The sequence below is a fragment of the Tursiops truncatus genome, chromosome 9 (assembly GCF_011762595.2).
Source record: "Tursiops truncatus isolate mTurTru1 chromosome 9, mTurTru1.mat.Y, whole genome shotgun sequence".
Classification (NCBI taxonomy): domain Eukaryota; kingdom Metazoa; phylum Chordata; class Mammalia; order Artiodactyla; family Delphinidae; genus Tursiops; species Tursiops truncatus.
In genome coordinates, this window is record NC_047042.1 from 103,734,130 (window position 1) to 103,758,349 (window position 24,220).

The following is a 24,220-nucleotide window of genomic DNA, read 5'->3' on the forward strand; positions in this document are numbered from 1 at the left end:
AGAGGGTTTCAGTAGTTTTTGCCTTTCAAAGAATTTTTCCATTTCTCTAAGTTCTTGAATTTATTGGCATAAAGGTGTTCATAATATGCACTATATGCTTTTAACAGCTGTAGAATCTGTAGTGATATCACATCTCTCATTCCTGATATTGATAACTGGTATCTTTTTTTTTCTGATCAATCTGGCTAAAGTCTTATCAATATTATTGATCCTCTCATTGATTTTCTCTACATTTTCTGTTTTTTATTTTGTTCCTTTCTCCTCTCATCTTTTTTTATTTCCCATCCTCTTACTTTGGGATTCATTTGCTCTCCTTTTTCTAGTTTCTTATGGTGGAAGATGTAGCAATTAATTTAAGATCTTTTTTTCTTTTCTAAAATAGGTATCTTTGTGCTATAAATTTTGGAATGTTTTATTTTCATTTTCATTGAGTTCAAAGTACTTTCAAATTTCCCTTTTGATTTCTTCTCTGACCTAAGAGTTATTGTGAAGTATGTTATTTAGATACCAAATACTTGAGGGATTTTCTAGATATGCTGCTGTCGCTGATTTCCCATTTAACTTCACTGTTGTTAGAGAGCATATCTTATATGACTTAAAATACCGACACTTGTTTCATGGCACAGAATATGGTTTTCTTGGTAAATGTTCCCAGAGTACTTGAAAAGAATGTGTATTTCACTATTGTTGGGCTGAGTGTTCCATAAATACAAATTAGGCCAAGTTAGTTAAGTGTTAAAAATCCTTAATTTTTTCCTGGCTACTTGTTCTATCAATTACTGAAAAGGGGATAGTGATATATCTGAATTGTGATTTTGACTATTAATCCTTTCATTTCTGTAAGTTTTTGCTTCATGTATTTAATAGGTATTTAATAAACGGTATTTTTTAGGTAGATAGGTAGATAATAGGTAACGTTTATTACTATGTTCTTTTGATGAATGAACACCTGCATCATTATGAAATGATCTTCTTTATGCCTGATAACATTCCTTACCCTTTTCTGATAATAATATACCTATACCACCTTCCTTTTCATTAGAATTATTATAGTAAATCTTTTTGCTCCTATTGCTGTTAACCTATGTGTGTGTTTACATTTAAAGTGAGTTTCTGGGCTTCCCTGGTGGCGCAGTGGTTGAGAGTCCGCCTGCCGATGCAGGGGACGCGGGTTCGTGCCCCGGTCCGGGAGGATCCCACATGCCGCGGAGCGGCTGGGCCCGTGAGCCATGGCCGCTGAGCCTGCGCGTCCGGAGCCTGTGCTCCGCAACGGGAGAGGCCACAGCAGTGAGAGGCCCGCGTACCGCAAAAAAAAAAAAACAAAAAGAGGTACTACAACACTTCATGTACAGCCTAAGAACCTTACAACAGTCTGTTGCCATTTCTCTCCTCCTGCCCTTGCATTATTGTTGTCACGTGCTTTCACTTGCACATTATAAAACTCACAATTTACTGTTACTATTTTTTATTTAAAGAGCCAATTCTCTTTTAATAAGATTTATATGATATAGAAATACTCTTTTATATTTACCCTCAAATTCGCCACTTCTAGTGATCTTTGTTCTGTTTCACAGATCCAGATTTCTATCTTCTACCAATTTGCCTCTGCCTAAAGGATGTCCCTTATTTTTGGTAGTATAGGTCTGTGGTGATGAACTTTCACCTTTTGTATATCTGACACTGTCTTTATTTTGACTTTGTTTTGGAAAAATATTTTCACTGGATATAGAACTAGGTTGGTGGGGCTTTCTTTTTTCGGTACTTTAAAGATGTTGCTACCCTGCCATCTGGCTTGCATTTTTTTCCCACAAGAAATATGCTGGAATTCGCATCATTGCTCTTCTGTACTTTATGTCTTTTTCTCTGAATGCTTTTAAGATTTCGCCGTATCACTGGTTTTGACCAATCTGATGATGTATCTTGGCAGGTCTCCTGTCACTAGGGTTAGTTGAGCTTCTTGGATAAGAGGGTTTACAGTTTTCATCTAATCTTGAACTATTTCTGCCATCCGTTTTTCAAATATTTTTCTTAACCCTCTGTCTTTTAGGAACATCAATTATATCACTGATGCCCTGGTCAGTTTTTCAGTCATTTTTTTGTTTCTTTTTTAGACTGTTTTCTATTGCTATGTCTCAGAGTTCACTAATCTCTTCTGCAAAAATATCTAATTTGCTTTTATCCCATCCAATATATTTTCATGTCAGGTATTACAGGTTTCATCTCTAGAAGTTTATTTGGTTCTTTTTTTACATCTTTTATGTCTCAATATGTTCAGTTATGTTCAGTCTTTCCTCCAGCTTCTGGAACATATGAAATACTTACAAGAAATGTTTCAATGCTCTTGTCTACTGACTCTGAATCTGCGGCAACTGTAAGTTTTGACTGATTGTTCTCTTCATTATGGGCTGTATTTTCCTGCTTTGTACTCAGCTGGTCTCATGGTAGGCAGAGTGAACCCCCAAAGATATCCATGCCTTAATCCCTGGAATTGTTATACAGTATATTAGTGAATATGTTACAAGGTATATTAGTTTTCTGGGGCTTCTGTAACGAAGTACCGCAAGCTGGGTGCCTTCAAACAACAGAAATTTATTCTCTCACAGTTGTGGAGGCTAGAAGTCCAAAATCAAGGTGCCAGCAGGACCATACTCCTTCTGGAGGTTCTAGGGAAGAATCCTTCCTTAGAGGTGGCTGCCTGTAACATGTGGCATTCCTGGGCTTGTAGATTCATCACTCCAATCTCTGCCTTTGTCTTCACATTCCTCCCCTGTGTATGTCTCTGTTTTATATTCTTATAAGGATACTAGTTATTGGACTAGGGCCCACCCTAATCCATTATGACCTTATTTTACTAATTATATCAGCAAAGATATTATTTCCAAATAAGGTTACGTTCTGAGGTTCTAAATGGACACGAATTTGGGGAAAACACTTTTCAACCCAACATACATGGCAAAAAAGGATGTTGCAGATATAATTAAGGCTATGGACCTTAATAAAGCGAGAGGGGGAAACCATCTTGGATTAGCCAGGTGGGTACAACCTAACCAAAGGAGCCCTTAAAAGCAGAGAATTTTCTCTAAGAGGAGTCAGAGATGCAGCAGAAGGGTAAGACAGGGAGGAACTGGACACAACTTTGCTGGAGGGGGCATCACATGGAAAACCTGAGAAAAGAGGCAGACAGCCTATAGGGCAAAGATTGGCACCTGACTAACAGCTAGCAAGGAAATGGGGGCCTGTCTTACAACCACAAAGAACCAAATTCAGCCAACAACCTGAATGAGCTTCGAAGCAAATTCTTCCCCAGAGCCTCCAATAAAGAAAACAAATCTGTGAAAACCTTAATCTCAGCCCATGAGACCCTAAGCTGAGGGCCTTTTGTTTGTTTACCAAAAAGAGAACACCAGTTTCATAAGATTTTACTAAGGGAAATGTTTTAAACTGAGAATATGACAGCCCATTAATTCTACCCATCTGTGTAAAACAAAATGCTTAGTTGAGTTTCTGACCAGTTTGTCAGAACTAACTAACTAACTAAACAGAACTATCACTTCTACATTTGTTTATATTTTTGTGTACGTGTACACCCAAGCCTTACGATACCAAAACATCTTTCAAATACAGAAAGGTTTTAACAAATCCAACTTCAATAAAATATTAAATGTATTCTGTGTACTTAGTGCACAACAAGGGATTCACACTGTGAAGATGTGGCAGCAGATGTCTAAGTGAGGGGCACTTTATGTCTGATCAGCCTGGGTTTGCAACTATCAGCTATACGTGACCTGGAAAAGGGACTTCAACTCTGTCGTCCTGTTTCCTCATGTATAAAATGGGCTATAACATATCTCATAGATCACGTGTGAACAGCAGAAGAGAAATAACATACAAAAATGTTAAATTAATGTCAGTGCCTCTCCCCGCCCTGTCTCAACATCATGCAAATGGTCCAAAACCCTGTAAAACTCCAATGCACATCAGCAATCAGACCAGATAGACAAAAAGGTGATATGAGTTACAGCTAAAATTAGGTTTCAGCCCTTTCCTTAAAGAATGATTCTCATTAATTACACCAAAAAAAACTTACATAACAACAATCTGTATACTTATATGACATGAAAAATATATGAGAACAATGACAAAAAATAGGCACAGAAAATAAATTGCAAAGAAATATACCAAATTATTAACAGTGTGAATGTAGTGGAATTACGGATGATTTTTTCTTCCCACTGGCCTACATATTCTAAGTTTTCTATAAGGAGCACATAAAGACACAAATTTAAACTCCTTTGTGAAACTCAAAATCCTTCACCTCACTATGTCATATAACTTCCCCACAAAATGCCTAAGAAAAGGCAGAGAACGGCAAAGCTTAATTGAGGTGGAGATGCTAGCTGGGCCCCTCATCAGCCACAGATCTCAGCTTATTTATTTTCTAGCCGCACTAAGCACAATTCATATTCTAGCCTCTGCAAAACCCCAAATTATCGCTATCGCGTGGCAGGGGGCTTCAAACATTGCTCTTAAATAGTTGCAACCATGAATACAAACCCCTGAATGCTTCATTATAATTTTATAATTGGAGGAAAAAAATTTACTTAGGTTTTGAAATTTGAAACAATCAATTATCATCCATGGTAAAAAACAGGCTTTATTATTGTTATTGAGCTCTAAATACACATACTTCCAGAATTTATCTTTCTAATCATATGTGTCCCTTTCATGTAGTGAAAAATACAAATTCAAATTCTTCTCTGGAAATAAAAAGTTAAAACCAAAGTCTGCCTTAGGCAAAAGATCACAAATCAGTAAACTATCTATTCTGACTAACCAACCTACTTAAAATGAAGATAGTTATGAAAATTTATATAAAGAAATCTTTATCAACAGATATTATCAAGCAGCAATCTGCTGAACAAGTGAAGAAAATGATCAGGATGATCACAAAGATTCTGAACAACGACTCATTTAAGTTTGCAATGAAATTAGATACCTTCTTTTATATACTGAACTTTATATATAATACATACAATTTAAAATTTTTTTTGATTTTCCCCACTTCCCTTTTTCCAGGAGATTCAACATTACTGCTGATGGTCTTATCAACCACAATTGCAAAAAGAGATGTAACCTCCACCATATTTACTTTTGCAAGAAAAATTCACTTAACACAAAGAATCTGAGAGTTAACATACTACGTAACAGTATAATCATCTATGTAAATAACCAGCTTTTTTCAGTCTAAATAATTCAATGCAAAAAATTAAGTTTTATTAGCCAGAATATGTGTGAAAGCTTCAGACTCAGCTTATGCTAATTTAATTATCAAGTTTGCAACATATAAGAAGGTTAAAGTTACTATGAGAAGAACATTTAATATATAGAAAAATAATAAAGCTACCGTACACTCCTAAGTTGCCATTTTATTCTTGGAAACTGTGTACAACTTAGTACGTTTCCAGCATTTTGCAAACATACATCAGACATACACACATAAATATTCCTTAAGAATATTCTACAATTTTGATAAAAACATTCCAAAATTAAAAATTAGAGCTAATACACATAAATACATACTACCACCACTTTTATTATATTATATATTATTAATTTGTAAAATAAAAAGAAATGTTAGCTAAATTTCTCTACTTCAGAAAGCTAAAATTATGTGCTCTCCGACATGGTAGTAGAACCCTAAAAATTCAGAAACCCTGTAGTTTATCTAAATCAGCTTCAATGACAATCTTTTCGAAAGATATTCAATGTCTATCCCCAAAAGAGGTATGTAAACTTAAAAGTTATTTAATAATCCCAGAATGATTCGTCTAAAACCCAAGCAAACCCAACTGAATTGCCAGATCCCCAATGGATGCATTACCTTCTAGCTCCATCTGCTGGAGTCACAAAATATTTCAATACAACATACAACACTAGGAAGCAAATAATCTATCACTTTTTAACCACACAGACAAAAAACTTCATGAACTTAAATAAGAAAATTAATCCAAGTTCAGCCATATTCAATAATTTCCAAAATAACAAAACTAAGTTAAAACCAATATTTCACTGGAATTAAGGATCTAATCCAATTGTCAAAAAGTGACATATAATTTTTAAAATGCTATGAAGAAAGCATAAACTTTAAAGGAAAGACTGCAAGTTTGCTTTTGAATAGTGAGTATTGTGAGAACTTCAGAATTAAAATAGCTTTTGGTTATGCACTTAGACGGGGAAAAAACCAAAAAGAACGATTTTAGCAATAAGCTATTAAATTTTTAAAGTTTTTTCTTATAACAAAAAAGCAGTACACATCTACTATAGAAATATTATACAAGGCAAGCGCCAAAACAAACTTCGTTAATATAAATTTTTTATATCATATAATCCCACCACCCAGAGAAAAACATTTTTTTCGACATTTTTCTATATCAACAAATACTCATCTACACCATCATCATCATCATCATCTATAATGGTCAAAAAAGCATTCCACTGTTTGGATCTACCAAAATTTAATTAAGCAAATTTCCTACGTAGACTGTTTTTTATTTTTACTATTATAAACAATAAATATGCAGTAACTATAGTGATGCACATTATAACAAATCACTGAACTATTGAGGCCAATTAACTAGAAATTGTTAGTAACATTTAATTAACAATGGTTCCTTAAAATATCCTAAGAACTGACTTTTGATTTAATATTTATACATAAGTAAACATAATACTTAGTTTTCATTTTTTTAAGTTTAATTGCTTATAGTCTAAAAGTTCGAATTTTCTGACCTTCTGTGGGACTTGAAAATGTATAAAACAAAGATGGATTTTGTACTGTTCCTTCATCATGTCCAAAACAGCATATTGGCTATTCATGTTGACGAATCAAAATAAAGCACACACACCTTGCAAAGTCAAGGCAGATTCCCTGTGGTTGTCTTTTAACAGGCTGAATCTTAAAACGGGCAATCATGTTCTAAGTGTGTGTCTCTGTCTGGTCACAAGTGAGTATGGACAGCTTAGCAAAAACTGGGCCCCACTCAGAGAAAATACCTCAAAAACTGAAGAATTATTTCCTTATTTTATTTAAGGCTACAACTTAATTATACCCCAAGATGTATCGGTTTCCTTTTTATATTAATTTTAAACTCACATACATAAAATTACCATTTTAAAATGAATAATTCAGTGGCATTAGTGCATTCGCAACGTTGTGCAACCACTACCTTTATCTAGTTCCAAAACATTCTCATCACTCAAAAAGGAAAACCCATTAAGCAGGTGAATCATGATTTTTTAATTTATGGAACTAAAGAGTTCCATATGTTTTTAACAGTAGTCAAGATACAGAAAGTGAATACTTTCTTTTTTCTGTCAATTTTTTATGCTTTTTCTATTTTAATTCTAATAATAAATTATAATAATAAAAATAACAATACAAATTTTAGCCATCATTTTAATTTGCCATATCTGCCCCTTCTGTATCATCCTATAATAAACTATATTATTATTTATTAATGTAATTTATTAATTCTAGCCCAGAGAAGTGAAGTGGCATTCCAAGGTAATATAGTTAACACATAACATTTCAAACACATGTCCAAGATCCAAACACTGTACTTAAGCCAAACTGAATATATTTACACATACCAAAGCATTATTGACACATATTTTAGCATCTAATCCTCATGTGAGTCACACATTAACGGCACAATCGTTCCATATTGATAATTTTTAGAATAAGCCATTAAATTGCTTTTCAAAGTAAGTCTACTTTTACCAAAGTATTCCTAATGATACAATTAATAACTATTACTCATCTAATCAATGAATCGTTATTGAACATTTTCAGTGTACAAGAACTGGGACAGGTGCCTCATGGGAGATTAAGAGAATTTAAGACATGTTCCCAGTGCTCAAAGACTTTAGCACAAATTCACAAAACATATCTGGCTCTGAACTGACACTATCTCCAGGGGACCCAAAACATCACCCCAGTCAGAGCAGGGGCTTGTGGAGGTCAGGTGGTCAGGAGAGTTTCAGCTCAGGTCTCACACGTCTCACAGTGGGTCCCTGAACCTGTTCTGGGTTCTTTCCCTAGCTCTGGAATGCACAATTGGAATGGATACGCTCAAAAGCAGGCAGAATCCCCACAATGGTTCCCTGACCTGTGGAGAAAGGGCTATTATAGTAAGAAAGGCCAAACAGAGGCCACTAGAACTGCCTCTAACTAGGAAAATAGCAACCCAAAAGAAATTCCACATTCCTGAAGGTAATGCAGGGATTAGTGCAGCCATCAAGGACTTGAAAGATCAGGGGTAGTGATTCCCACATCCCCAAGAAAGACGGATCCTGAAGAATGACAGTGGATTCTCGTAAGCTTAACCAGGTGGTGACTCTAATTGTAGCTGCCGCAGCAGACTTGGTTTCGTTGCTAGGGTAAATGAACACATCTCCTGGTACCTGGTATGCGGCTACTGATGTGACAAATGCTTTTTTTTCTCCATCCCTGTCCATAAGGCCCACCAGAAGCATTTTGCTTCCAGCTGGCAAGGCAAGCAATACACCTTCACTGTCCTAACTCAGGGATATACCACCCCTCTGGACCTATGTCACAATTTAGTTTGCAGGGATCTTGATCACCATTCCCTTCCAGAAGATTGCACGTCGCTCCACTACACTGATGACAGTATGCTAATGAGACCGAGTGAGTGAGAAGTAGCCACCACTCTAATCGGTAAGACATTTTCATATCAGAGGGTGGGAAATAAATCTAACAAAAATTCAGGAGCCTTCTATTTCAGTGAATTTTCTAGGGATCCAGTGGTGTGGGCCATGTCAAGATATTCCTTCTAAGGACTGCTGCATCTGGCCTCTCCTACAACCAAAACAGAGGCACGATGCTCAGTGGGCTTCTTTGAATTTGGGAGGCAACATATTCCTCACTTGGTTGTGTTATTCTAGCCCATTTACTGAGTGACCCAAAAAGCTGCTGGTTTTGAGTGGGGCCCAGAACAAGAGAAGGCTTTGCAGCTCTGCAGCTCCAGGCAGCTATGCAAGCTGCTCCGCCCTTGGCCTTATGATCCAGTAGATCCAATGGTGCCGGAAGCATCGGCAGCAGAGAGTATGCAGTTCGGAGCCTTTGGCAGCCCCTAGAGGTGAATCACAGCAAAGGCTCTTAGGATTTCGGAGCAAAGCCCTGTCATCCCCTGCAGTTAACTACCTTCCTTCTGAGAAACAGCTATTGGTTTGCTGTTGGGCCTTAGCAGAGGCTTGACCATGGGCCACCAAGCTACCATGCGACCTGAGCTGCCCATCATGAGATGGTGTTATCTTTATCCGGCCCACCAAGCCATAATGTGGGCGTGCACAGCAACATCCCAAAGTCAGATGGAGGTGGTATATACATGATCACACCCAAGCGGGCCCGCAGGCACAAGTAAGTCACATGAAGAAGTGGCCCTGGGACTTCCCTGGCGGTCCAGTGGTTAAAACTTCACCTTCCAATGCAAGGGATGTGGGTTCGATCCCTGGTCGGGGAGCTAAGATCCCACATGCCTCACGGACAAAAAAACAAAATATAAAACAGAAGCAATATGGTAACAAATTCAATAAAGACTTAAAAAAAATTAAAAAAAAAAATAAAAGTGGCCCAGATACCCACGGTCCCCACTCCTGCTGCTCTGCTTTATCTCCCCTGGCCTCGTGGGGATTCCTCCGGATCAGCTGGCAGAGGAAGGGAAGTCTGGGCCTGACTCACAGACGGTTCTGCACAATATGCAGACACCGCCCCCAAGTGGACAGCTGCAGCACTACAGCCCTCCTTGGGACATCTCCAAAGGACAGTGGTGAACGGGAATCCTCCCGGTGGACAGGACTTTGCTTGGAAAAATGGCCAGACATGCAATTATATATTCATATTTGCCAATGGCTTGGCTGGATGGCTGGGGACTTGGAAGGAACATGATTGGAAAATTGGTAACAAGGAAATTTGGAGAAGAGGTATGCAGATAGACCACTCAAGATGGGAAAAAAGAAAAAGGTGAAGATATTTGTATCCCATGTGACTGCTCATTAAAGGGGGACCTCAGCAGAGGATTTTAATATTAAAGTGGATAGAGTTAGCTTATCCTAGTTCTACAGATACCAGTCAACCTCTTTTCCAAGCCACCCCTGTAATCACCCAATGAGCTCATGAAAAAGGTGGCCATGGTGGCAGGGATGGAGGTTATGCATAGGCTCAGCGACACAGACTTACACTCTCCAAAGCTGACCTGGCTACTGTCACCACTGAGGCCTTCAAACTCATACTAGAACTATACCCCATGGGCTCTCCTGGGTCTCCATTATGACAGTTTGGCCCCATTAATTGTTATAATTTTTTAAAAGCAAAGAAGCAAGCATATCTGAGGTTGACAAGTCTTCAACCCCAAGACAACCTGAGGAAATAAACACACCCTTGGATGCCATCCACAAGGTTAAAAAAAAAACTATGAATTCAGAAGAGAAAGATAAATAGGAAGCTTTACAAAATTCACTACATGCAGTAAAGGATACAGATCTACCAAAAAATTAGAAGCAGAAACAAAGTCAGGGGTCATAAAACCCTCAAGAACAATGTCCAGAGCTGACGGCTTAGGCTTCCCAAGACCGATTTCTGAGAATACATCTAGAAGCAATGATATAACTAAGAGGGCTCTTCCTCTAGCTCCCCAACTTTCAGCTGATGTGGTTCCCTGGAGGTTAAAGTTATTGTTTATAGTTTATCTACTCACTCAACAGATGTTTACTGGGCTACCACTATGTGGGAAGCACTGTTCCAAGCCCTGATTTATAAACAAGGTACAATGCGTGAGCTTACACCCCTTAACATTATAATGAGAAAGACAACCAACACAAACAAATACATTTACTTCCAAGGTTAATGCCGCCAGCATTAAATAGATAGCATGTCATATACTGGTAGCTCTCACTTCCAGTCCATAAACAGAATAAAAGAAATGGCTCTGATTTAGAGTATTTGAAGGTCATTAAGTATATCATACAATTTCTTTTTAGTAAAACTGGAAACAAAGGCCAGGTCACTCATAATACTAGTTAGCCTGGCCTGAGACCGCCTGCACTGCTAGTGAAAACACCTGGAGCTCAACCCTCAAAAACGTATGCCCACAGAACCCAGAGCCTTACAGAAAGCTAGGGCCAGAGGGAATAGTCTTCGACAAACGTTTCAGACAACATATGCAAAAAACATTTGTAAATCATATATTATCTATGTATAGGTTAATAACACACAGCACTGTCACCTAAAAATAATTCACCAGAAAAATCCTGATAAATATATTTTCAACTCACCATTACTTTCCAGGTTGTTTCCTGCCTTTCATAGCGACTTTTCAGCAGATGGCTTACTTTCTGAGTCAATTTCAGTAAAAACCTTAATTTGCTTGAGTTTTTCAATTGCTAAACAACAAAAATGCAGTAATTTCTCTTTATTCACTTAATAATTAGTCCTAAGTTTTACTGAATTCATTGGGTCTTCAGAGCATCAATGACTCTGAAGCCTGAAAGAAACCACAAGCCCAGTGTAAAGTATGTGATAGACTAATATGTTAAAATTCTTCTTGTCAAGAAACAGGATAAGCAGTATTAAAGGACAATTGGGAAGGAAATGTTTGCAATTAACCTGATAGATAGCTAATACTTAAAAACACTGCAAAAATGGGCAAAGAAATACAGGGAGGCAATTTACTAAAAAATAAATACAAATGACCTATAAATGTGCTTTGTAAATGTCCACCCTCACTAGTAATTAAAGAAATGTAAATTTAAAAACGGAAATTTCTCATCTATTGAATTGGTAGGTTTTTTTTAACTAACGCCCAAAATTGGTGAAGATACATTTTGGAAATAGAGACGCTCACACACTACATGAAAGTGGAACTGCTAGCAAAAATCAGACAGTTTTTCTGAGGAATAATTGAGAAATATCTTTTCAAAAACCTTTAAAGTATGCTTACTGGGAAAGTAAACTGCAGAAATTTGTCCTAAAGACAAACATTTATTTGTAAAGATGTACAATATAGCTTTTTAAACTAAAAGACTGGGAACAATTCATGATTATAATGGCTCTAGGCAATATTGTAAATAGCACAGAAAAGTACTTCAGGCATGGAAACCTCCCCACTATATGATGATGGGTGCAAAGACAAATCGACAGTGAGTACAGTAGGGTTCCATTTCACTATTTATTTGATTATGTGTTCACATGTGCACTCACACAACATTGAAGGGTTTACGTCACAGTATCCACAGTAGTTCTCTGGGTTGTAGGACTGTGAGTAATAGTAATTTTCTTCACTGTAAATTTTGTTTTCCAAATTTTCTACAGCAAACATGTATTTCTTTAAACACACACAAATGGGTAAGAAAAAAGGTAGTTATCTGTATAAACTCCAGATGGATTAAACAGTTAAGTGTAAACAAAACCATTTTTAAAAGAACAAGAAAAAAAAAGGAGTATTTGTCACATCTCAGGAAGGGAAAGGATCTCCTAAACACAAAAAGAGAGAAATCAAAGGAAGAAAAAGACTGGACAACATAAAAATGCAAAAATTCTGTAACCAAAAAAAAAACAAAATTAAAAAGTAAACTAACAACTAGAAAAACATATTTACAAAAATCTGATAAATAGCTGATGTATTTCACATATAAAGAGATAACATAATTCAATATGAAAAAAGTGGGCAAAAGACAATGAAACATATAAAAAAGATATGTGTACTCGATTTTTTAATTTATTTTATAAATTAAAATTAAAATGTCCTACCTCACTAAAAATGTCCAGAAAATGACAGAGCCAAGATTGGAATTCAGGTCTATTTTGCTTCAAGGCAATATACCATGTTGCCAAAATAAGTCATTACTTTTTTTTTTTTTTTTTTTTTTTTTTTTTTTTTTTTTGCGTTATGTGGGCCTCTCACTGTCGTGGCCTCTCTCGTTGCGGAGCACAGGCTCCGGACATGCTGGCTCAGCGGCCATGGCTTATGGGCCTAGCCGCTCTGCGGCATGTGGGATCTTCCTGGACCAGGGCACGAACCCGTGTCCCCTGCATCGGCAGGTGGACTCTCAACCACTGCGCCACCAGGGAAGCCCAAGTCATTACTTTTTTAAACCACACTAATTTTAAAGTTTGTCCATGACAAAAGAGTTTTCCCCCTTCTATCATGCATTTTGAAATGACTAAAGAAATAAATAAATGAAATGACTAACAGCAAATAAATAAAATAGAAACTATGGTGGGTTTTTTTTTTTTTAGATCCTAAATGGAGGTTGAGTTCTTCTGACATATCCAGATAAACCAAAATTCTCTTGCTAAATATTTAAATGAAACCGTATTTATCAAAATCACAGTCAGTATAGAAACTGCTTCTTATAGAAAAGCATTTCACAACTAACTACGAATAGGAATAGTAAGTAAAATCTGGTTTTCTGATTTTATTAAAGACTCAAATGGTTTACTGAAGGAAGATGCCAATTATTAAAGAAACTAAGAAAAGGAAAAAATTTAAATATAGTACAGTAGAAAATTAAAACATTAATTGTGATTATATTAAGCAATATATACTAACCATGAATCAGGGAGCCATTTAGCCACTGAATATAGTAGTTTTGAGGAAAAGAAAGCAGGATTTCATTGCTGATTATTGAGAAGGGTAAAAGCAAAACTGCCCCAGCTGAAACTGCTAGAGTGAACGTGCTCAGAAACAACCTGGAAGAGAAGAGCATCATTGTCACCAGTGGTTGGAAAACGCAAAGAATACGGGAGTAATTCAAAAAGAATAGAATCAAAACTCTTAAATTTTTTAAATCCAAAAAGAATTACATATGCATTTCATTGAGTATATGTAGTTGGAAGACAAGTGATATACGTATGGTCCTGGAAGTTAAACTAGACCAACTCTAAAACTTACTCTGTGAAAAAACCATTAAGTCTAAAGAGTCGGCCTAAAGCAGACATAAACTACAGACAGAATACTTTGCACATTTTACGAAGAATAAATTGTAGTCTCATTCCTATTTTAAATTTAAGTATTTATTTCACAATTGCATTTAATTAACAACTATGGCAATATATGCTAACAGCAACACAAAAACCGGCTCAGTTGAAAAAATGCTTGTGAACACAGTATGAAAAAAGACTTACATGAAAATGGTTATTTCAGGAAGAAGAAACTTACAAACCTATTGGTCTACCATCTCTTAAAATGGGTAAAGGTTAAATAAACTATATAGTAAACTGTAGGCAACTATTAGAATTATACATTAAACAATATTTAAAACACAATTTTGTCATTTTTTGAAATGAGATATCTCTAATATGTACTAATATGGAAAGATGTCTAAAATAAATTAAAAATAAAAACACGAAGAAAAGCATGGACAATAAATATAAAACATGCTCTCCCCCCGCCCCCCCCCCCACAAAGTGCATAATTACACACAGGAAAATAGAGGTACATTTAAAAATCTAGCATAGGGCTTCCCTGGTGGCGCAGTCGTTGAGAGTCCACCTGCCGATGCAGGGGACACGGGTTCGTGCGCCGGTCTGGGAAGATCCCACATGCCGTGGAGCGGCTGGGCCCGTGCGCCATGGCCGCTGGGCCTGCACGTCCAGAGCCTGTGCTCCGCAACGGGAGAGGCCACAACAGTGAGAGGCCCGCATACCGCAAAAAAAAAAAAAATCTAGCATAATATATAACAATTCCTAGGAGAGTGGGACTACAGGGTGCTTTCTCTTTCTCAGTTACACGTCTGAAATGTCTAAAGTTTTATACCTAATTTTTTAAAGATTATTTTAAAAGACTAAAATGGCAAAGGAAAAGGAAACCTCACTGACATTAGAGATGAAACCTTAATTTAATATTCATTCCATTAAATTTAATGTAGAAAGAACGTGAAAATACATGTAAGAAGATATAAGGAAAAATGATACTAAACGCTCAAAATACACATCTAATAGAGTAACTTTGAGGCCAATGCCATCTTGTGGCAACCAACAGAAGCGTTTTCCTACTTAAAAGCTGAAAATAACCATGAAACCTCCCGTGGTCAGTAAATCACTAGTAAATTTTTTAATGTAGACCATATGATACACACCAAAAATACAATTCAGTTCAGACACAGAAAAAGCCTTACAAACGGGTTTTGCTGAACGGGACAACACGTTTCCTGGGAAAAACAGAGACACACCCTCGCCCCAGGCCCACTGCCATCTCCAGCACTTACCCACCAGTGCCTCAAGCAACCTTCGTTTCTGTCCTCGTAAGTCTGTCGCTACCATTCCTTCCTTCTTCAAACAGGAAAATTAAGACCACATCCACGATCTCCCCATTCCAGGTCCCGCACAGCTCTCCCAATTTGCCCTTCCAGGCTCCTCTGGCCACAACAGATTCCCACATACAGGCAGGCTTATCTAACCTCCTTGTACCCCCAACATGAATGCGTTTTCTGGCTCCGTGTCCTGGGCACAGTCGGCCCTCTCCCTCGGGTCCCCTCTGCGTCATCTGCCCCGTGAAGCACTCCTCAGCGGCTCCCTTCTCACTCCTCTCCGTAAAGTCAGTCCCTCCTCTCTTGGTGCTCATGACACTGACTCGCACGCAGCAGTGAAGGCTAACCATGGCTTCCAGGTCTAAAGCTGGCAGATGTAATCTGACCAAGGAGTAAGCTTATGAGGGCAAACAGATGAAGTTTTGAAATCAAAAGTGACCCAGAAAATCCTAAATATATATGGTCACTGTAAATATAATACTGGATCTTACGTCAAAAACCTTCTAGGGACTTCCCTCGTAGTGCAAGTGGTTAAGAATCCGCCTGCCAATGCGGGGGACACAGGTTCGAGCCCTGGTCCAGGAAGATCCCACACGCCACGGATCAACTAAGCCTGTGCGCCACAGCTACTGAGCCTGTGCTCTAGAGCCTGCGAGCCACAGCTACTGAGCCTGTGCTCTAGAGCCTGCGAGCCACAACTACTGAGCCCGTGCGCTGCAACTACCGAAGCCCACGCGCCTAGAGCCCATGCTCCGTAACAAGAGAAGCCACTGCAATGAGAAGCCCATGCACCGCAATGAAGAGTAGCCCCCGCTCTCCGCAACTAGAGAAAGCCCGCGTGCAGCAACAAAGACCCAACACAGCCAAAAATAAATTAATTTTTTTTAAAAAACCCTCTAGAATCTACTGCACTTTAGGTACTGTGATTGGCCCTAGACATACAAAAAAAGGTAATACCAGGCTCCCTGTTGCCCTTGAGTAGCTGTGAGGAGAACTATCCATAAAAGGCTGATGGGACAGAGTTAAATGCTGGCAAGGGGTCCTCAAGGTAAGATCCTGGGTCAAGTCAGAAAATGGCAGCCGTCACTGCTTACACAACTATGAAACAGTGCGCCTCGGAATTGAAGGCAACCTCAGAAATCTCCCCTTCTGAAAGGGAGCAGATTCTGAGAGAGCCAACAGGGCTGCCCAGTGCGGGATGAGAGAGGGCTCAGGGATGACCAAGACCACCTCGTGAGAGTGGCAGTGGTGGAGCGGCCATCAGCTGTGACATCAGCTGTGACGGGGACGGCTGCAGCTGAGCGGGCTGGCGAGGGAGATGAGGGAGCCAGCTTTGGCTCTGTGGAGTCTGACATGTCCACAAGGCAGGAAAGTCACAGACGCCATGCTTCACGCTCCTCTCTACAGGCTACCAGGTGGCCTAGGATGTCTGTCTGCCCCATTACTGGTCGCAGTCTCTGCTCACTGGCCAAGGTGCCGTCTGCCAAGGCTCTCCACTCTAAAGTTCCTCTTCCCTTTGTGGGGAGTTAAGTTTGGAACTAGGAAAATATCCTGTTCCTTGTCAAATAAGTTATTCACCTGTTGGTTTCTATCTGTATGGACTCAAGATTGCTCTGCTCTGTTCTGTGTTAGATCCATGACAATCCTGATTGTCCCTGAGTAAGTGTGAAAGCCCCTGAAGGATTCCCTGTCTTCCTGATGCGCTGCCATCACTCTTGAGCACTTCCCTGCACTGTGGCACTACAAGATGGATGAAAGGAGCCTGGAACTTTCCCTACCCCAGCCCTGCAATCAGCCTTCCCCCCAAGGAGCACTGATTCCTTTTAGTGGAAACAAAAATCTAGGTGCTAAGTATACTCCTTGCTCTTGGGGTGTCATGCTCCCAGGTGAGCATGGACAGGCAGCTCCAGGGGGCGTAAGTATGCACTAGGTATACATGTACATAAAAACACATACATGCATCCACACTTCACATCTAGATTGGGTTCAGTAACTATACTGAAAAACGGGGGTCCATACAGATGCCTCCAACTGCACCACAACAACTTAGTGTTCCCTGTTGCTTTCCCGCTCTCACTAACTGTAAGTGGTCCCCACTGTCTTTAACAGCCTCCTGCCTCACTGACCCCCTCACCCTAGAGGCACCATGTGCTCAGGTGAGCCCCATTTTGGACTGCCCTGCCCTGTGAACACCCTCCCCACCTGAGCACTGACAGCCAGGCCAGGCCATCCACCAGGGACACCCTTCCCACCCTACATGGGCTCTGAGTCCCCATGACAGAGCACTCCCCAACGCAGTGGGTGCCCCTCTTCACCCCCTTGGGACAACATCGTGCCTGGATTCCTCTCTCCTCTCAAATCCTGGGAGTCAACACCAGGTCACCCCCTCGTGCTCTGACCTCCGCACCAAGCCTCCCTCCTGCCTGGACAAGCCATCCTTAAAAGCAGTTTCACCAGTTAGGCGCTTTGATCCAAATCAAATCAAACAACCAGCTGAGAGAAAATGTAATCTAGGGTTGAAAAGAACAGAGAGAGGGAATTTGGGGGCATGAGTGGATACAAACAGAGGACAGAACGAAGGCCTTTAAGGAGCAAAAGAGAAAGCGAAGGTGGGTTTAAAGGGAGGTGAGAGAGGCCAGGGAAAGACTCCTCAGCCTGACGCGGGGCTGCAGTAGGCCGCGGGGAACCCTCCCTCCCTCAGGTGGCCAGATGGTGCTGGCCATCACCTACCCTTGGGGACTTGGCTGAACTCTCAGAACCCTGGACCACTGTTTCTCCTCCTTTAAGCACAGCATCTCATTCTGCTCCTTCCTCTTCAGTGGGAGGAGGGTGGGCAAGGAAAGAGGGTTGGGGGAGAAGTACAACAACCCTGAGCTCACACCTGTCGCGCACCGAGCACCCCCCGACTTTTTTTGTGTGTATGTTATTTAATCCACACAACATGCTACAAAGCAGATGGTAGCTCGAGCTCACATATGGAGGAAAGGAATCTTTCTCAATCTCTTCTGAACTCAAGTTAATCTTGAGTTCAGAATGTGAACCCAGCTCTGCCTGACTCCTCGGTTCTCACTCACTCCACCACAGAAGGGAAGAAAGGCAGTGGGAGACAAACAGACCAGTGGGTGGGGCAGCTAGGGGGACAGGCTAGGTCAGAGCCGCCCTCCCAGGTGACCTTCTCCTCCACACTTCCCCTTCCTGAATTTATAAGGGCACACACATCTGCCTTCAGGAAGGGGACATCTGTGCACATCACCGTGATGCAAAAACCACCTGCTGGGAGAAACCCAAACCCCTCAGACAGGCCATGCCAGCTGCCATGTAAAGCAGGTGAGGCCGCTCCCCGGCACCACCACAAGGAAACAGCCATATTTTCATAAAACACAATGCAAGTGTAAAATCCAATGGGATGTGTTCTTGTCTTTTTACAAATTATTCATCTACAAACGCATTTAAGTAGATTTACCACCAAAAGTGGAATGCAGACTAAACCGAGAGGGGTGCACATCTCACAAGTACTTCACACCTGGAGGACTGGGAAAGAATTCATGTCTGCCCTTTAGCTGGGCTCTATCATCAGCATACACAAGCAGAAACAGAGCTATAAGGAACCTAAGAGGACCGTCTGGGCCCATCTCCCTGCTCACAGTAGGTAAATGTTCAATTAACCAGAAGAGATGTCTGCTCCCTGTCCCAAGGCCATTCAAACAGCCAAGAGCTTTCTTTCTTTCTTTCTTTCTTTGGCCCAGCAATTTTCCCAATCTTAAGCCCATTTCCTGGTTAAATCCTCTGAAGATTAAATCTGTTGGCTCCTTAAATAAGCAAATTTTAACAGGAGATAATCAATCCTCAATTATCCATGTATTTGCTTATATGTGCTTTCCAAGGATAGGACTAACATTTGATAAAGGTGCTGTAATACTTTAAGTGAATTTTTTGCATATTTCTGCCCAAAAGGCAAAATTAAGTTTCGAACACGTATGACTTTAGAATGAGAAACAAGACAATCGAACATTAAAATACATACGAAATCCTGTTGACTATGGCATCTTCATCTTCTTGCTCATCTGCAAAAATGTTCAAGGTATTAATATTCTTTTATCTTCCAACAAAATGTTTCATTAATTTAATAAAAGCATGAACAAAAATATAAACTTGAAGAAGCAATTATTGAATAGAAATTATTTTCAAAAAGCACTGTGTTTATTTCAGCACAGATCACAATCTAAATCTCATTAAATCAGATAGGATAGAATATGTTAAAGAACAAACAGAGTGTTTTGATTGATCAAAAAATCCTGGGGCTTCCCTGGTGGTGCAGTGGTTGAGGGTCCGCCTGCTGATGCAGGGGACGCGGGTTCGTGCCCCGGTCCGGGAGGATCCCACATGCCGCGGAGCGGCTGGGCCCGTGAGCCATGGCCGCTGAGCCTGCGCGTCCGGAGCCTGTGCTCCGCGACGGGAGAGGCCACAACAGTGAGAGGCCCGCATACGGCAAAAAAAAAAAAAAAAAGTCCTGATTAACAAAACTCCCATATGTAAATTAAGATCTTCCAAAATATTTAGTGCTCAAGGAAATAAAACTCAGTAGAACCCCAGAACCACTATCAAGTTTATTGTTATACAATGTCAGTGAAATTGCTAATGAATGAAATTTTCTGGTTGATAATAGCCAAAAAAAATTTTTACTATAAAATTAAAATTCAGAATTTTAGAACTCATATAGTTTTCTGTAATTGGAGTCTATTGTTAGTAATGGTAATAATGAGGACTTTCTTGGATCATCCTAAACCACCTTGGATACCATTGCCTTGATACTTCATCATTTCATTCAAGTTACAGACAGAAATATATCAAGTTCTGTGTCGTTTCTAAGTAGGAGCAAGATGGCCCTTGCTCCTGTGCTTCCTCACCCTACCCTCTCCCTCTCTCATGGCTGTTGGCCATCTTTTTTGTCCTCCCACGTAATCTTACCAGCTAAGGAAACTATGATCCAATTACAAAAATATTACACAACACCCCGGCCCCTCCTTCTCCTCAGTGCCTAACTGGGGTTGTCCTCAAAGGCTCTCTGCGTAGGTCTGTGGAATTCTGAGCGCCCACCTGTTTCAGTGACAATGGCATATTTGGGCCATTCTCTTAGACCAATCTCCATTCTTAATTACTGACTGCCCAAAATAGTTTTAAGACCAAAGAGACCACAAAATAACATAGTCACAATTAACTTTTATACTGTTGTACCCACATCCAATCAACCACCATATCTTGAAGATTGTTTTAATAGCTTCATATCCATTTCAATTCTATTGCCGACCCTCTACCAACCAGGTCCAGGGTCCTCATTACCCTCTCCCATGATTACTCTAAAAAGCATCTAATAAATACCCTATTTTCCTGCTCATCATCCCCTGATTTCCCCTAAAACAATGCATTATTCATTCATTCTCTATCTCTCCCTCCTTCTGTGGCCATAATCTATGAAACCTGGTGCCAAAGCATCTTTTAAAACAGCTAAGATACTGTCTTGGATCCCAGGTCTTCAAACTTCTGAGAGATTATAGAATCCAAGGAGTTTTTCAGTGCAGTCACAGAGCCAAGTAGTGCACTAGAGCAAGCACTATTTCCTGATTTCTTTCAAAATTCTGACAAGTTTAAAATAACATAAGGAAGCTTTAATATATGGAATCCTTAACTATTCACATGGCACCTACTATTAGCCCAGCATCACAGGTGGAAATCTTGTGATTTCTAGGAAATAGCTAAGATTTAACAGAAGTCAGTAAAGTAACTGGTTAGTTACTTATAAAACTCTGGCATAAAAATCTGTGAATTAATCAGCACAACATTCATTAAAAAAAAGAAAAGATACAGTGGTCCCTCTGGTGAGATAAGGATACATATGAAATAATAAAAGGATAATATAGTATATAATTGAATGCTAAATGGTATTACGGAGACTCTAAATTCTATACCGCTTCAGAAAAAGAAAAGATATTCTGCTAGTCGGAGAAAGAACTGGGTGGGGGTGATGAGGGGTATGTTCAAATTCAGAGCCAGTCACAGGGAACCAAATATCCTCATAAACTCTGGAATTTCCCAGAAAGTAAAGAGCCCTGGACTATTCTTAGTTGAACATAAGAATGGTGATAAAAAAGGGCTCGGGCCTAAGAAGATGACCCTGCGAGTAGCCAGATTCCCTGGAGGTTATTTTTAGGGCTCTTAGTACCAGGCAACTGCTTGCTTCCATCACAGGCATACTGAATATACTAACTATGCCGATGGGCACCATATAGCCACGGACCATGCCTAGACCACTTGGCATTAGAATCAAAGCTTTAATAACAATGTGTCTACTAACCTGATTTTCTCTTGTATCTTGTGATGATGAAGTAGGAGACAATGTAGAGAACGGCAAAGAGAAGGAAACAGATCTGAAACAAAACAAATTTAACAAATCATTTACATTTTTGCATATCTTTTTAAGTAACAGAAGATACATCTTTGGCATTCATAGGGAAAAAGAATTTAATCTATTACAAAGTAAAAATTTTAGCTAACAAAAAGTGTTATGAAATATTAACTTATACAAACTAGTCAGCCCAGTTTAAAACCATTCCAGAAAAAAAAGCCCAGTGGACATTTTGCTTTTCATAACTTGACCAAGTTGTTTTCAAAATCATGTGGAACTATAAAGAACCAGACCATTACCAACAATTTTGAAAAATAAAGTCAATGAGAGGCTACTAACCTTACTAAATATTAAAACGTGCTATTAATATAAAGCTTCAATAACATTTAAAGAGTGTGCTGACACCAAAACCTGGCAGATCAATGAAACAGATTCTATCATATAAAAATTCATGTCAGGTGGTTGTACATACACGAGGCCTCACAAATCAAGGTGGGGGTGGGGGCGATTATTCAATAATTAAACCACATGTCAAAACGAACAGCAGTTGAACAAGATACTTTTTTAATATTAAATTCCTTTTAATTTCTATCAGATCTAGGGGACGGAGGCAAAAAAGGATGGGTGAAGGAATGGGAGATCTCAGTATAGTCAAAGATCAAGTGTGCTTTAGATAAAGGCCTCGTGGAGCTGTGGACCATGGCAGAAATACTTTGAAGACTCTCAAGTGAAACCATTCCAGGTGATGATGAAGCCTCGGGATGACCCCTATGCATGGATTTCTGAAGAAGGGTTGGCAGCCATATGACTGAGAATGATCATGGACAAGGCAGTAAATATCCACTGAGCAGAGTAGTGATATGATCTGACATACTGCGAAAAGCTCACTCTAGTTACAGTGTGGAAAATAAATTAGAAAAAGGAAATGACGGAAGCAGGGAGACCAGTTAGGACTCGCTGCAATAATATAGAGGAAAGGTCACTTAGACCTGTGCTGTGGAGGTGTTAAGAAGTTATCAAGTTCTGGGTATGTTTTGAAAGCAGACTTGACAGGACTTGTAGGAATAAACATAAGGTTCTTGGCTTGAGAAACTGGAAAGACAGAGTTGCCATTTCCTGAGTCAGGGAAGGTCAAAAGAGGAGTAGTTTTGGGGTAGAAATAAGAATAGCGTTTACATTGCTGTATTTGAAACATATATTATTCACTCAGGTGGAGAGGTTGAATGGGCAGTTGGATATAAAAATGCGTACAGTTGAGGGGAAGGAACCAGGCTAGGGGGAAAAAAAGAAGAGTCATCAGCAGATAGATGGGACTTAAAGCCATAAGACTAGATGAGATTTCCACTGTAGGTGGTGAGTACAGCCAGAGAAGAGAAGTCTGAGAACAGAGTTCTGGGCTCTCAAATATTTAGAAGCCAACTCGAGAGAAGGAATCAGCAAAAGCTGACTGAGAAGCAGCAGCAAAGAAGAGACCGACGTACTGAAAGCCAAGTGAAGAAAGTTTATCTAGGAAAAGGGAATTATCTACCGCGTCAAATGCTGCTGAAAGGCCAAGTAAGATGAGCACTGAGAACGGGCAACTGGATTTAGCAACATGGAGGTCATCGGTGACCTTGACAAGAGCTGTTTTTCTGGAAGGGTGGAGGGAAAAACCTGACTGAAATGGATTAAGCAAGGAGAAAACTTGGAGCAAAATGAAAGTAGACAGTTCTTACCAGGAGTTTTATGATAAAGGGCAGCAAAGGAAATGTAAAAGGGACTGCTGAGAGGGGTTTTTTTAAGATGAGAAAAGTTATACAGTTGTTGAAATAACCCAGTACTTACTTCTGATGCAAGAAAGAAAGGGAGAATCGCTGAAGAAATGTGCTCAAGTTGAGGGGCTACATACAAAAATTTATCCAAAGTAAAAAGGAGGAGGAGGAGGAAAAGCAGGAACTGAGAGAACATTTGAGTCCCTCTGCAGGTGGGTAAGTAGATGGTGGTAGAAGCACAAAGACATTATCTTTTGATGGCTTCTATTTTCTCAGTGAAAGAGAAGTTCATCAAATGAGTTACACATGAGGGTGAGGCGAGAAGTATGTAAGTCACGCAGGAGAATGGGAGAATAAATGGATTTGAGAAACACAACGGAAGTGAGGGGCAACGGGAAATGAAACGGCCTTTAAAGTTTCAGGCAAGCTCAAGCCAAGACTCTAAGCAATGCAGGAAGCCTGATGATGCTATACAACACAACACAAGAGCTTGATTTTTAGATGCTGAGGCAGATGTAGGCTGAGTCCCCAAGAACTAGCACAGGCTTGATGATTCTAACAAATAACCTATTCTCTCTCCTCCCCTTTACAACCTACACTTGCGGACTTCCACTTTTCACCACCACTCACTCACTCACTCTTCCAACCACTTATCTGACTTGACGCCCACTGACCCACTCAAAGTGCTTCTGGCAGTGGTCAGTGATGTCCCAACAGCCAAATTACACTTTCATGATTT

At 39.7% G+C, this 24,220-nt stretch overlaps 1 protein-coding gene across 13 annotated transcripts in view; it reads right to left on the reverse strand.

The window, feature by feature from the left end:
- LMBR1 (limb development membrane protein 1) overlaps positions 1-24,220 on the reverse strand; it is a 154,226-nt gene that overhangs the window by 107,480 nt on the left and 22,526 nt on the right. For 10 of the 13 annotated variants that reach the window (XM_073810134.1, XM_073810135.1, XM_073810136.1 and 7 more), the window contains exons 2-4: positions 21,680-21,752; positions 19,352-19,391; positions 13,629-13,768 (exon numbers count right to left, since the gene is read on the reverse strand). In XM_073810134.1, coding sequence (XP_073666235.1) covers positions 13,629-13,768; positions 19,352-19,391; positions 21,680-21,752 — 253 coding nt within the window. Of the gene's footprint in view, positions 1-11,352; positions 11,461-13,628; positions 13,769-19,351; positions 19,392-21,679; positions 21,753-24,220 lie in introns of those variants that run through there. The other 3 variants (XM_073810138.1, XM_073810137.1, XM_033863553.2) reach the window with 3 other exon arrangements.